At 43.4% G+C, this 13,193-nt stretch overlaps 1 protein-coding gene across 2 annotated transcripts; it reads left to right on the top strand.

Moving 5' to 3' along the window:
• LOC100553397 (zinc finger protein 260) lies at positions 1–11,234 on the top strand. Of its 2 annotated transcripts, XM_008117983.2 has the most exons (6): positions 22–205; positions 1,927–2,436; positions 5,610–5,709; positions 6,099–6,178; positions 6,299–6,419; positions 8,683–11,234. In XM_008117983.2, the coding sequence occupies exons 2-6, from the start codon at positions 2,023–2,025 to the stop codon at positions 10,308–10,310; spliced, it is 2,343 nt and encodes a 780-aa protein (XP_008116190.2). In that variant the 5' UTR covers positions 22–205; positions 1,927–2,022; the 3' UTR covers positions 10,311–11,234. The 2 variants fall into 2 exon arrangements, with proteins under 2 accessions (XP_062829433.1, XP_008116190.2); XM_062973363.1 differs by having other exon boundaries at positions 1–205; positions 6,299–8,712.
• Positions 11,235–13,193: the final 1,959 nt, after the last annotated feature.

Below are 13,193 nucleotides of genomic sequence, written 5' to 3'. Positions count from 1 at the left end.
GCCAGTGGTGAGCGCGTCCCTTCCTAGAGAGGCACCGGAAGAGGCTTGAGTTGCAGGGGGTCCTCCGAGGGGGGAGAGGAGTACCTTCCGGAAGGGAGCCAGTCCTCCTGGGACGGGACTGGAGGAGGGTCTGCACTCGCTTGGGCAGCTTGTCTCCTCTCTTCTGGGATCATTCCTGCGACCACCCTTACCGTCTATTCCCAAGGTAAACAATGGCCTTATCTTCAGCGCTGCTTCCCTTCCCTATCCCTTCCTGCCCCTTCCTCCTCCTCCCTTCCCTCTTTCAGAGGCAGAAAAGGAAGAAAAGACAGAAAATGTTTGGATTCCAAAAGGATGAGATAGTGGATGAGAGCGAAAAGGTGTATCCATGAGACCCCGTATTGCCAACTCCTGATATAGAATCCTAGAATCCGAGCGCTGGAAGAGACCCCAAGGGCCATCCAGTCCAACCCCCTGCCATGCAAGGAGGCATAATGAAAGCACTCCCGATTGACTGCCTCTGCAGAAAAGCCTCCAGATCAGGGGTCCTCAAACTTTTTAAGCCGAGGGCCGGTCCACAATCCTTCAGACTGTTGAGGGGCCGGATTATCATTTGAAAAAAATAATAAACAAAAATTCCGATGCACACTGCACATGTCTTATTTGTAGTGCAAAAACAACAACAACAGTGAAAGAACAATACAATATTTAAAAATAAAAATAATTTTAACCAACATACATTTATCAGGATTTCAATGGGAAGTGTGCTCCTGCTTCTGGCCAGTGAGATAGTCTAGTTAATTAGGGTTGTTGTTGTTGTTGTTGTTGTTGTGTGTCTTCAAGTCATTTCAGACTTTGGGCACGCCTAAGTCTAAAATGTATTTATTTATTTACTGCATTTATTTACTACATTTGTATCACACCCTTCTCACCCCAAAGGGGACTCAGAGTGGCTTACAAATTATATGTACATACAATATATTATATTATTACCATGGCACAATATTAGCATTATATATTACTTTATTGAACTATACCACTATACTGTAATATTATTAGTAATATTATATGTAATATAGAATATATAATTAATATTATTATATGGTATTATTATTAGTGTTATATTGTATTACATTATAATATTAACAATATTATATGTATTATATTATATATATTATATTATAAAACTGAGGGCGGGGGCCAGGTAAATGACCTCGGAGGGCCACATCCGGCCCCCAGGCCTTAGTTTGGGGACCCCTGCTCCAGATAAGGAAACTGCACCACACTCCCAGGCAGCCTACGCCACTCTCCAGGAAGGTTTCCCTAATCTTTTCAGTCAAATCGTTTTCCCTGGCATTTGAACCCATAGCTCCCTTGTGCCCTGGTCTCCAGCACGGCAGAAAATCAGTTTTTTCTCTCCCTCCTGAACGGGACACCTTTGTAGATCTTGAAACATGGTTCTCATGTTCCCTCTCAACCATCTCTTCTCCCAGCTAAACATCCCCCAGGAGTAAAGGAGGAAGGAAAAAGAGAGGGGAGGGAAGAACAGAAGGAAGGAAAGACAAAAGAGAAGGAAAGACGGAGAAAAAAGGAAGGAAGGAAGGAAGGAAGGAAGGATGAAAGGGTGGAAAGGAAGGAGGGAAGGAGAAAGGGGGTGGAAGGGAGGGAAGGAAGGAAGGAAAGGATGGTGTGAGAGAGGGGGGCCTGAGAAAAGAGCCCACGGGGCCACATCCAGCCCCTGGGCCTGGATTGCCCATACCTGTTCAAGGGACTGAAGAAGGGAGAGGACTACGGGAGGACAGTGTTGCCCTGTAAGAAGGAGAGGACCCTCCCCCTGAATCCTTTCTCTCCAAATCAAGAAGCCAGTCCTCCATTCAACATTCATGACAAAATGTTATCCCGCCTTGGTAGTATTACAATAATTTAATTTTCTTCTTTGCTTTCTAGGTCCTATCAGTTCTGTCAGTTCTTCCCCTTCATCTGTCAGGAGAGGGGAGAATATCTTCTTCCAGTCTGGAGGCATTCTAAACGCATGGAACAAAGATGGAAGGGCAAGAACCACCTGCCACCCAGTTGGAAATATTTCCTTCTGCTGTTGAGGCAGAGAACAATAGAGCATTCTGGAAGGACCCTTGGAAGAAAGACCAGGAGAGCAAACTCCTCCATTCAGACCTTCAGTGCCAGCGCTTCCGGCATTTCCACTATGAGGAGGCCTTGGGGCCCCGAGAGGTTTGCAGCCGCCTCCACTCTCTCTGCTGCCTGTGGCTGAAGCCAGAGAAGCACACCAAAGCCCAGATGCTTGACCTGGTGCTCCTGGAGCAGTTCCTGGCCGTCCTTCCTGCGGAGATGGAGCGCTGGGTGAGGGAATGTGGGGCAGAGACCAGTTCCCAGGCTGTGGCTTTGGCTGAAGGATTCCTCCTGAGTCAGGAAGAGGAGAGGAAGAGGGAGAAGCCCCAGGTAAGAGAGAGAGAGATTCATCTTGTAGTTTCAAAGAACCAAGGACAATTGGTCCCTTGAAAGGATAATTTAAAACTTCTAAACTTCTCAAGCCAGTGGTTCTCAATCTGGGGTCTCCAGATCTTTTTGGCCTTCAGCTCTCAGAAATCCTAACAGCTGGTAAACTGGCTGGGATTTCTGGGAGTTGTAGGCCAAAACATCTGGGGACCCCAGGTTGAGAACCACTGATGTAAAAGGAACATATTAAGAATTCAAGTGCTGTGTATTTCAGAGGAAGCAACTGACTATTCCAGTTCTGAATCTTCTTTCCATAAGAAACTGTATGTCATTCACAGGTAGAGATAACTCAACAGCGACTTGAAAGCACAGATATATAGACTTAGGCTACTCAGCCCAAAAGCCCCTTTAGGGTAGCCCTAAATTACAACCCCAGGATTACGTAAAGTTACTTACTTAGGCGATCCCTCATAGGCCGAGGATGATGGTCCTCTCATTCTGGTGTTTTGGGGGTGTGTCCGTAAGTGGCGGAAGAGACCTATTCTTTTTTTTAAAAAACTTTTTATTTGTAAGTTTTTTGTGATACATAAAAAAGAGGAAAAAAATACAATAATAAATGTGTGAGGCTTCTAGATTGCCTTCAAATTTCATCTTTTCACACTAATGTCCAATAAGCTTACAACAAAGGGATTCAAAGCAATCCATAGGCAAAAAAAAAGAAAAAAAAGAAAACCCCATTTCCCTTCCAGACCTTTTACATGACAACAAATCATTATCCATCTTTACAGCGTCCATGGGAACATTTAAGTCCTAAGGTATTTTCTTACAATAATTTGTATTCAGTTCATTTTTTCTTTTTCCATGTATTCTCTCAATAAAGTCCAATTTGTCTCTCGCCTGCTTGCATTGTCCTGTTTTAAAAATTGGGTTAATGAGTCCATATTTTTGATGTCCAACAGTCTCAGAAACCAGTTTTCTTTGATGGTATTTCTTGCGTCTTCCACATTTTTGCCAGACATATCCTGGCTGCAGTCACCATATATGTAAATAGCTTTTCTGTATTATAGTCCATTTGAAAATCCGTTATTCCTAGTAGGAAATACTCCGGCTTAAAACCGAATTTCTTTTTGATTATTTTCTCCATTTCTTTGTGTATTGTTTGCCAGTATCTTTTAACATTTTTACACCTCCACCACATATGCATGAAATCACCTATATGTTTCCCGCATTTCCAAGAGACCTATTCTTGATCCGCATGTTCTCCTGCAGTGAGGACATCGGTCTCCAGGTGGAGGGCTGTCCTGGTCAGGGTTGGCTTGATGCGCCTTCCTCTTGGCACGTTTCTCCCTTAAGCCCTCCATTTGTTCCTCTTCAAACTCCGCGGCACTGCTGGTCACAGTCGACCTCCAGTTGGTGTGCTCAAGGGCCAGAGCTTTCCAGTTCTCAGTGTCTATGCCACAGTTTTTAAGGTTGCCTTTAAGCCCATCTTTAAATCTCTTTTCCTGTCCACAAACTTTCCGTGTTCCGTTCTAGAATTGGGAGTAGAATAACTGCTTCGGGAGACGGTGATTGGGCATTCGGACAACGTGGCCAGTCCAGCGGAGTTGATGGCGTAGGAGCATCGCTTCAATGCTGGTGGTTTTTGCGTCTTCCAGCACGCTGTCATTTGTCTGCCTGTCTTCCCAAGAGATTTGCAGGATTCTTCTGAGGCAATGCTGATGGAATTGCTCCAGGAGTTGAGTGTGATGTCTGTAGACCGTCCATGTTTCGCAGGCATAGAGCAGGGTTGGGAGGACAATGGCTTTATAAACAAGCACCTTGGTATCTCTACGGATGTCCCGATCATCAAACACTCTCTGCTTCATTCGGAAAAATGCTGCACTCGCAGAGCTCAGGAGGCATTGTATTTTTATTTATTTATTTATTTACAGTATTTATATTCCGCCCTTCTCACCCCGAAGGGGACTCAGGGCGGATCACATTATAACACACATAGGGCAAACATTCAATGCCCATAAACACATCAAACAGAGACTGAGAGACACACGCAGAGGCAAGTTAACCTTCTTCTGAGGGGATGTTCGATTCTGGCCACAGGGGGGAGCAGCTGCTTCATCATCCACACTGACGGCACTTCCTCACTTCCTCATTCCAGGTCGTAAATTAGTTAATCTTGCCTCCCCACTTTAGTGGTACCTTATCTCCTACTTGATAGATGCAACTATCTTTCGGGTTGCTAGGTCAGCAACGAGCAGGGGCTATTTTTTATTTTTAATTGACAGGTGCTCACCCCGCCACGGGCTAGCCTCGAACTCATGACCTCATGGTCAGAGTGATTTAAGGCAGCTGCTCAACAGCTGCGCCACAGCCCGGCCCCCAGTATTTCAGTGTCAATGTTGACTTTTGTGGAGAGGTGGCTGCCAATGGTCAATATTTACTAATATTACACCATTAATCTGTATTTCTGGCCTTAAAAAGGGATTGGCTGGTGCCTGTTGGAAGAGCACTTTGGTTTTCTCGATGTTCAGTGAGAGGCCGAGCTTCTCGTATGCTTCTGCAAAGGTATTTAGAGTGGCTTGTAGGTCTTCTGAATAAGCTCAGACTATGTTGTCATCGGCATAATTGATGTTGTGGTGACCTTGACTTTGGCTTTCACTCTGCTGAGGTTAAATAGCTTGCCATCTGTCCGATAGATGATTTCCACTCTGGTGGGAAGCTTCCCATCAACAAGATAAAGTATCATAGCGATGAAGATAGCAAATAAGATTGGGGCAATAACACAACTCGAATGTGGCCGAAGAGGCCCTCTCACAAATCCCGCAACAACAAACCAGGGATGAGCTCGCAGCACTGCCTAATTTGGAAGAAGTCAGCAATGCCATCAGCCAACAAAAAAATAACAAAGCCAGTGGACCTGACGGGATCCCTGTTGAAATCTATGTAAAGTACTTCTTTCATCTCAGCAGTAGCCTTTCCCTTCAGATCGAGTCCTGAAGCAGAGTGCAATGCCCAAAGGAAGGCAGAATTCCCACTCCAAAATCAAGGAAAGACAGAATGAAGAAAACCAGCCTTGGGTCCCAACCATAATCCAAGCTGTCTGGAACAGGTTGCAGAAAGAGAGGCCTCCCTCCTTTTCTAACCTTTCTTTTTCTTTGTGATCTGTGCTTCTTGTTCAGGTGCAGGACTCATTTGCAGATGAGACCAGTCAGGTGGAGGAGTCTCCTTCAGAAACCATGTGTGTTGCCCACATTGGAAATGGAGAATATATCATACTTGGTAAGGGATGGTGGTGGTCCTTCTTGCTTGCTCACCTTGGCTTGAGTAAGGCCAACATGTCTGAGTTGTGTGAATTGGAAATAATTGGGGAGCCTGGGAACTCAAGAATGCTGCTGACAGGAGACATTTCCCCTCAACACTTTCAAATTTACTTGATTCCTTTGCTTCTCTCTGCATGTTTATGGTGGTGAATGTGCTCTTGGCTACATTGGCACAAATACAGACACTAATACAGTCAACCCTCTACATTTCCTGGGATTAGGTCGCAACATCCCCGTATGGGTCATGGGGCAAAGGGAGAGTGACAGGCTTCTGAGAGAAGGAACTGTGCGGCAGCCTGGAAAAAGGACCGATCTCACCCTCCCTGATGTCTTTCTTTTCTTTTGCAGATAGTGAAACATGGCCAAGTAATAGTAGCACAACTTTTCATGATTCTTTCCGAAGAAGAGATTCTGCGGGACCATATAAGGTAGGCAGCAGGATCCCTGGAGGGGAGGGGAAGATGAGTCTCCTTGTCTCTTGAATATTGCCCTGCCTCTAAATGAACCTTTTTCTTCTACATTCCATGATATTTTTTTTTGGTCTTCAGGTGACTTTTGAAGATGTGTCTGTGGATTTCTCAGAGGAGGAGTGGGCCCTCTTGGATTCAAGCCAAAAAGCCTTGCACCAGCAAATGATGGAGGAGAATTTAGGGTTTCTCTCATCTCTGGGTAAACCTCCATTATGCTTGTATTTGACCAAATCAGTTTACAAGTTCTGAAAATCATCCAGCATTTCACATCTTTTCCTCGGAAGCCATAGAAAACAATCTGATTCCATATCTCACATGGGTGGTAGCCCAAGAAAATAACTGGCACTTTGTTAGGGTTGCCATATTATATGAAATTTAGGAACATGATTATTTTCCATCCACCAGACGTGCTTGTGATGGTGGTGGGAGTGAGAGAAAGACTTCTGAGGATCCTAGCACCCAGGTAGGTTTGAATAAGGAGATACAATCAATCAAACAGCCATATAGGTCTTTATAGATCATAAACACCTTGAGTCCCCTTCGGGGTAGAGAAAGGCAGGATAGAAATATAGTAATTAAATAAATAACCAACAATTTGAATTGTGTCTGGAAACAAATTGACAGCCAGTGGAGCCATGGCAACAAATGACTTGTGTGCTCTCTGTAACCAGCCTTAGTTAAGTCTGATTGTAGCTCTTTGAATTGGCCGAAGTTTTTAAACATCTTCAATGGCTGTCCCAAGTACAGTAGGTAGCTAAGGTATATACCACCATGCACAGATATGGATTTTTCAAGGAACAGGTGACATTGGTGCACAAAATTTAAATGTATAAGGCACTCCTGGCCATGCATGAAACTTGGGCCTCTGTATCAAGTCCCAAACTTCAAATCTGTATCCTCAATGGTAATGTAACCCTATCCATCTCAGGATGAATCCCTATTCCCTTATCTGCCTTCTGACCGACTTGTAGCACCTCTCTCTCTGGATTGTTTCAGTTTGCCCCCTCCAGCCCATTGCTAATGGGAGACACTGGTTTAGTTGGAAAGGAGCGGTAGAGCTGGCTGTCATCTGCGTATAGATGGCACTACACTCCCAGACTCTGAATGACCTCTCCCATATATACTTTAATTGCATAGGGGGCAAAACAGATGTCCGGGGAATCCCACAGGCAATAGGCAAGGGGTTGAACAGGAATCCCCCAGCAGCATTTCTGGGTTTGCCTCTCCAGGAAGGAACACAGCCACTGTATATGCCTCCCAATTCCCATCTAGGAAGACGACCCAGAAGAATACCATTGTTGATGATATTGAAAACTTCTGAAATGTTCAGTGGAATCAATGGGGACACATTCTCCACTTCTGTCTCAGTCCCTCTGTAGGCCATCAGCCAAGGTTACCAAAGCAGTCTCCTATAAGCAGGTTTCCTTGAGTGGATCAACCCACTGTAATTCAGCCTCTCTCTCCTGCTGCCTTCCACTTTACAGTACATTATTATCTTTTACAATTAGGTGCAATATCACATGTTTATGTCCAAAGTAGGTTGGCTTCAGTTTGGCCCCTTTGACTCTCTAGTGAGAATTCAGACAGTTAATCAAGTTCACTCCCGTTGATGCTGTGTGCAGCTGCCAGGAGAGTTCAGGGTTGAAGAGAATTGAATCAACTTGCATACACCACTTTTCTCTCTATATATATAGACACTTATTTTCATCCTTGAGGCTAAAACCCCAAGAGGAGTGGATTTCTATTTTAAATCTGACCAGTATTTTAAAATGAAGGGGCTGAGCCATGTCTATCAAGCTATTTTGGAGCCTTTCCAGTCCATACATACACGTTGACTTGAGTTTATATTGATTTCTCCATACACAAAAATTAATACAATAAATACCGGTCCACACTTGTGAGGCTTGTGATATAAAACAGATTTTGCCTCATGGCTCTACTAATTCAACAGTAAGGGGGGCTTTAAAAAAAACTCTGGGGTTAAAATGGGAGAAATAACATTTAATCAATAATATAACAAATGACAAAACAGAGAGAGAATGTCAAACTTCAGGTCTGTGTGTCCTTTTCAAAATGGCAACTTTATTCTGGCTTCTAATCTGAATAGTGATGTTTCTTCTGCTGCCTGATGCCATGAGGTTAAGTTCACCTACCTTTGTGGCATCAGGCAGATTAAGGAGTTTTACCTTTCTTTGGCCAGAAATACTGGGGATTCCAGAGAAACTTGGGTCAAGGAAACAACTCTATTTTCCCCAGCCCTGGTTGAGTTGGGATTTACTTTGAGGCTTATATCGATGTAATATTTAGAGCAAAGACAAAAGACGTTTTCTTTTAACTGCCAGTGTGGGAAAGGGCTGTCTCAACTAAATGCATTTTGTGGTTTATATACTTTTTAACTTTAATATAACCTTTTCTTTTCAACACATGGTCACACTTCCCTTGTTCTCAAACCATGTAAATAGAGGAGACACAATTTAAATGTTTGGAAGATGGAATGATTTTTAATTGGAAGGAAGCTCCCACCTTTTATCAAGAAACTCACACAAGGGATGAAGCATTTAAATACTCGGAATGTGAAAAGAGCTTCAGTCGGAAATCAAACTTTGTTCATCATCAGGAAACTCAAACAGGAGAGAAACCATTTAAATCCCCAGAGTGTGGAAAGAGCTTCAGTCAGAAGAGAGTTTTTGTTCGTCACCAGGCAACTCACAAAGGAAATAAACCATTTAAATGCTTGGAGTGTGGAAAGAACTTCAGTCAGAAGGGAGTCCTTGTTCGCCATAAGGCAATTCACACAGGAAAGAGATCATTTAAATGCCCAGAGTCTGGAAAGAGCTTCAGTTATATGGGAGGCCTTGTTCAGCATCAGGCAACCTACAGAGGAGAAAAGCCATTTAAATGCCCAGAGTGTGGAAAGAGCTTCTATCGAAAGGCACACCTTGTATTTCACCAGTTAGCTCACACAGGAGAGAGACCATTTAAATGCTCAGAGTGTGGGAAGACATTCAGTCAGAAATCAAACCTTGTTCGTCATCAGGCAATTTTCCATCAGAGAAACTACACAGAAGAAAAGCCATTTAAATGTTCAGAGTGTGGAAAGAGCTTCAGCCACAAATCAAAACTTGTTCGTCATCAGGTAGTTCACTTAGGAAAAAAGCTATGTATATGTTCAGAGTGTGGAAAGAGCTTCAGTCGTAAATCAAACCTTGTTCGTCATCAAGCAATTCACACAGGAGAAAAGCCTTTCAAATGTCCAGAGTGTGGAAAGAGCTTTTATCAAAAAGTACACCTTGTCATTCATCACTTAGCTCACACAGGAGAGAGACCATTTAAATGCTTAGAGTGTGGAAAGGGCTTCAGTCAGAGCAGAGACCTTGTTCGCCACCAGAATATTCACACAGGAGAGAAACCATTTAATTGCTTGGAGTGTGGAAAGAGTTTCAGCTGGAAGACGGTCCTTGTTCGTCATCAGGCAACTCACACAGGAGAGAGACCGTTTCAATGCTCAGAGTGTGGAAAGGGCTTCAGTCAGAAGAAAGACCTTGTTCGCCACCAGAAAATTCACACAGGAGAGAAACCATTTCAATGCTTGGAGTGTGGAAAGAGTTTTCGTTGGAAGGCAGGCTTTGTTCATCATCAGGCAACTCACACAGGAGAGAGACCATTTAAATGCTCAGAGTGTGGAAAGGGCTTCAATCAGAAGAGAGACGTTGTTCGCCACCAGAAAACTCACACAGGAGAGAAACCATTCAGATGTTTAGAGTGTGGAAAGAGCTTCAAACGAAAGATAGTCCTTGCTTGTCATCAGGCAACTCATACAGGAGAGAAGCCATTTAAATGCCCTGAGTGTGGAAAGAGCTTCTGTCAGAAGTCACACCTTGTTCGTCATCATTTAGCTCACACAGGAGAGAGACCATTTACATGCCCAGAGTGTGGAAAAAGCTTCTGCCAGAAGTCACACCTTGTTCGTCATCATTTAGCTCACACAGGAGAGAAACCATTTAAATGCTCAGAGTGTGGAAAGAGCTTCAGACGGAAGAGCGATCTTGTTTGCCATCAAAAAACTCACTCAGGAGAGAAACCATTTTAATATTTAAGAGTCTAGAAAGAGCTTCAGTCAGAAGGCAGTCCTTGTTCATCATCAGGAAACTCTCACAGGAGACAAATTGAAAACATATGCTTAGAGAGCGGAAAGGGCATCAATGAGAAGCAAACCCTTCGTAAACATGAAATATATCTCACTGGAGAGAAATCATTTAAATGCTCAGAGTAGAAAGAACTTCAGTCAGAAGCAAAGTTCTTTGTCAGTATGCAGCTAACACAGGGGAGAAATAATTCATACGCTCAGAGTGTGGAAGGAACTTTGGTCAGAAGAGAAATCTTACAAAGTATCAAAGTTGTCACATTAGGAACAAGCCATTGAAATACAGAGACAAAGCTTTCAGTTGGAAAAAAACTTAATTCATCATGAAATGATGTACACAGGAGATAAACTATTTATATGCTTGGAGCGTGGAAAGAGGGTCTATCGTAAGAGCTATTGTTTTACATCAGAGAGGGAATTAATCTTTGTCTTAGAAACACTGAGTTACAAAACCATGGTATTTGGAGAAATAATAGAATAATAGTGTTGGAAGAGACCATATGGGACATCTGGCACAACTTCTTATCATGCAGGAAAAGCACAAACCTGATCAATTTTCTTTGATGAAATGTGTAATTAAGCATAAGTGATAATATTTTGAGAGCTAAAGCATATTTCAGGTTTTTAATCCATTCATGCTTACTAGTTACTGCAGATATTTCCTGTCATGTTAATTCAGGGTTAAAAATACATTTAATTGAGAAGTGTGGGAGTGGGTTCAATTCATGACTAATAGCCCTGTGTATCATGTAATTCTATGTATGTGGTAGGGGGTTTTCTTTTATGAAATTGTTTTCCATCCATTCATGCGTACTGGATACTGTGAATATTTCTTGCCCTATTTATAACTTATAAATAATAGAAAATTCATTACAGATGTGTTTGTGTGTTTGTGTATTCAATCTCAAATTAACACTTGGTGTTTCTTAAAATATGTAAGTGAGAATTAATTTCGTTTAGCCTGAAGAAAACGGTGTGTTTAGAGTTCTGAATCTCTTCTGTATGTTATAATAATAACAGAATAATTTTTACTGAGTCTCTTTGCTAAGGTCTCAAGGAAAGAAGGAAATGGTTAATATAACACAGAAGAAGGCCCTATGTTTTGCATGGATTTATCTCAGTGAGAGGAGCCCTGGTGGTCTAGGAGATAAAAGCCTCGTGACTTGAAGGTTGGGTTGCTGACCTGAAAGCTGCCAGGTTCGAATCCCACCCGGGGAGAGCGTGGATGAGCTCCCTCTATCAGCTCCAGCTCCATGCGGGGACATGAGAGAAGCCTCCCACAAGGATGGTAAAACATCAAAACATCCAGGTGTCCCCTGGGTAACATCCTTGCAGATGGCCAATTCTCTCACTCCAGAAGCAACTCCGGTTGCTCCTGACACACACACATACACACAAAAATCTCAGTGAGTTATTTGGCTCTAAATCTACAGCTCCACCCCAACGTCTGTGACCGATTAAAACAGAGAGTAGGTGGAAAGCAGAATGCAGAGGAGACAATATTGGGTGGATGAGGCAAAAAGGGGATGTGCAACCCAAAATAGGTAAAGGAGTAGTCTTACCTGACTACTCTCAACAAATTAAAGTCTCCAGGGGCAGATGGACTATATCCAAGAATATTGAGGGAACTAGCAGAAGTCATTTCAGAACCATTGGCAAACATTTTTGAGAATTCTTGGAGAACGAGAGAAATCCCAGCAGACTGGAAGAGAACAATTGTCCCTATCTACAAGAAGGGAAAAAAGAAGACCCAAACAATTACTGCCTAGTCAGCCTGGCATCAAAACCTGGAAAGAGTCTGAGCAGATCATTATGAAAGCAGTCTGCGATCAATAATAATAACAACAACAACTTTATTCTTGTATCCCGCCCCATCTCCCCGAAGGGACTCAGGGTGACTTGCATGGGGACGAAGCCCGGTACATCATAAAATACAGTATAAATACATTTAAAACAAGAACACATAAAACAAGCATATATACCAGTAAAACATAACAAACAATAAAAAGCACTGTTAAAGAGTATTCAATGGAGTCAGGCGATGAAATATATATGTGTGCAGTCATTTCAATTTCTGGAGCTGGGCCAATAGGTGCAGTAGATAGGATGAGTGGGGACATTGCAGAGGAATAGCGTCCAGTATGCCTGTTCAATTGAATGCACACTGAAATAACCAAGTTTTCAATCCTTTTCGGAATGTTGCCAGAGTTGAGGCTGATCTAATTTCCCTCGGAAGGGAATTCCAGAGTGGGGGGGGGGGGGGGGGGCAGCTGAAAAGAAGACCCTTTCCCTAGTCCCTACCAGATGTATTTGAGACGGTGGAAGGAGCGAGAGGAGGGCCTTCCCAGCAGATCTCAAGGTTCTTGCAGGTTCATAGTAAGAGATGCGATCACAAAGATAAGCCAGACCCAAACCGTTTAGGGCTTTATAGGTGATGACCAGCACCTTGAATTGTGCCCGGAAGGTTATCGGCAGCTAGTGGAGCTGCTTCAATAGGAGGGTTGTTCGCTCCCTATAATTTGCTCCCGTTAACAATCTGGCTGCCGCCCGTTGAACCAATTGAAGTTTCCGGTCCATCTTCAGGGGCAGCCCCACATAGAGTGCGTTGCCGTAATCCAACCTAAAGGTGACTAAGGTGTGGACCACCGTGGCCAAGTCAGGTTTCTTGAGGTATGGTTGCAGTTGGTGCACAAGCTTTAATTGTGCAAATGCCCTCCTGGCCACCTGAGCTTCAAATGTCAGCAACAAGTCCAAGAGGACAACCAAACTGCAGACCTGTGCATCAAGCACAGGTTGTGGACCCTGTCAAGCACAGGTTGCAATCCAATA

Source organism: Anolis carolinensis, chromosome 2 (genome assembly GCF_035594765.1).
Source record: "Anolis carolinensis isolate JA03-04 chromosome 2, rAnoCar3.1.pri, whole genome shotgun sequence".
In the NCBI taxonomy this organism is placed as follows: domain Eukaryota; kingdom Metazoa; phylum Chordata; class Lepidosauria; order Squamata; family Dactyloidae; genus Anolis; species Anolis carolinensis.
The sequence above is the reverse complement of the archived record's forward strand: the minus strand, read 5'-3'. Positions and strand labels throughout refer to the sequence as shown.

Bases quoted from the DNA above. Each gene is read 5' to 3' on its own strand.
- LOC100553397 (XM_008117983.2), top strand. From the start codon at position 2,023: ATGGAAGGGCAAGAACCACCTGCCACCCAGTTGGAAATATTTCCTTCT. The intron at 5,710-6,098 runs GTAAGGGATGGT...TTTCTTTTGCAG, and splicing joins TGGAGAATATATCATACTTG to ATAGTGAAACATGGCCAAGT. The intron at 6,179-6,298 runs GTAGGCAGCAGG...TTTGGTCTTCAG, and splicing joins ATTCTGCGGGACCATATAAG to GTGACTTTTGAAGATGTGTC.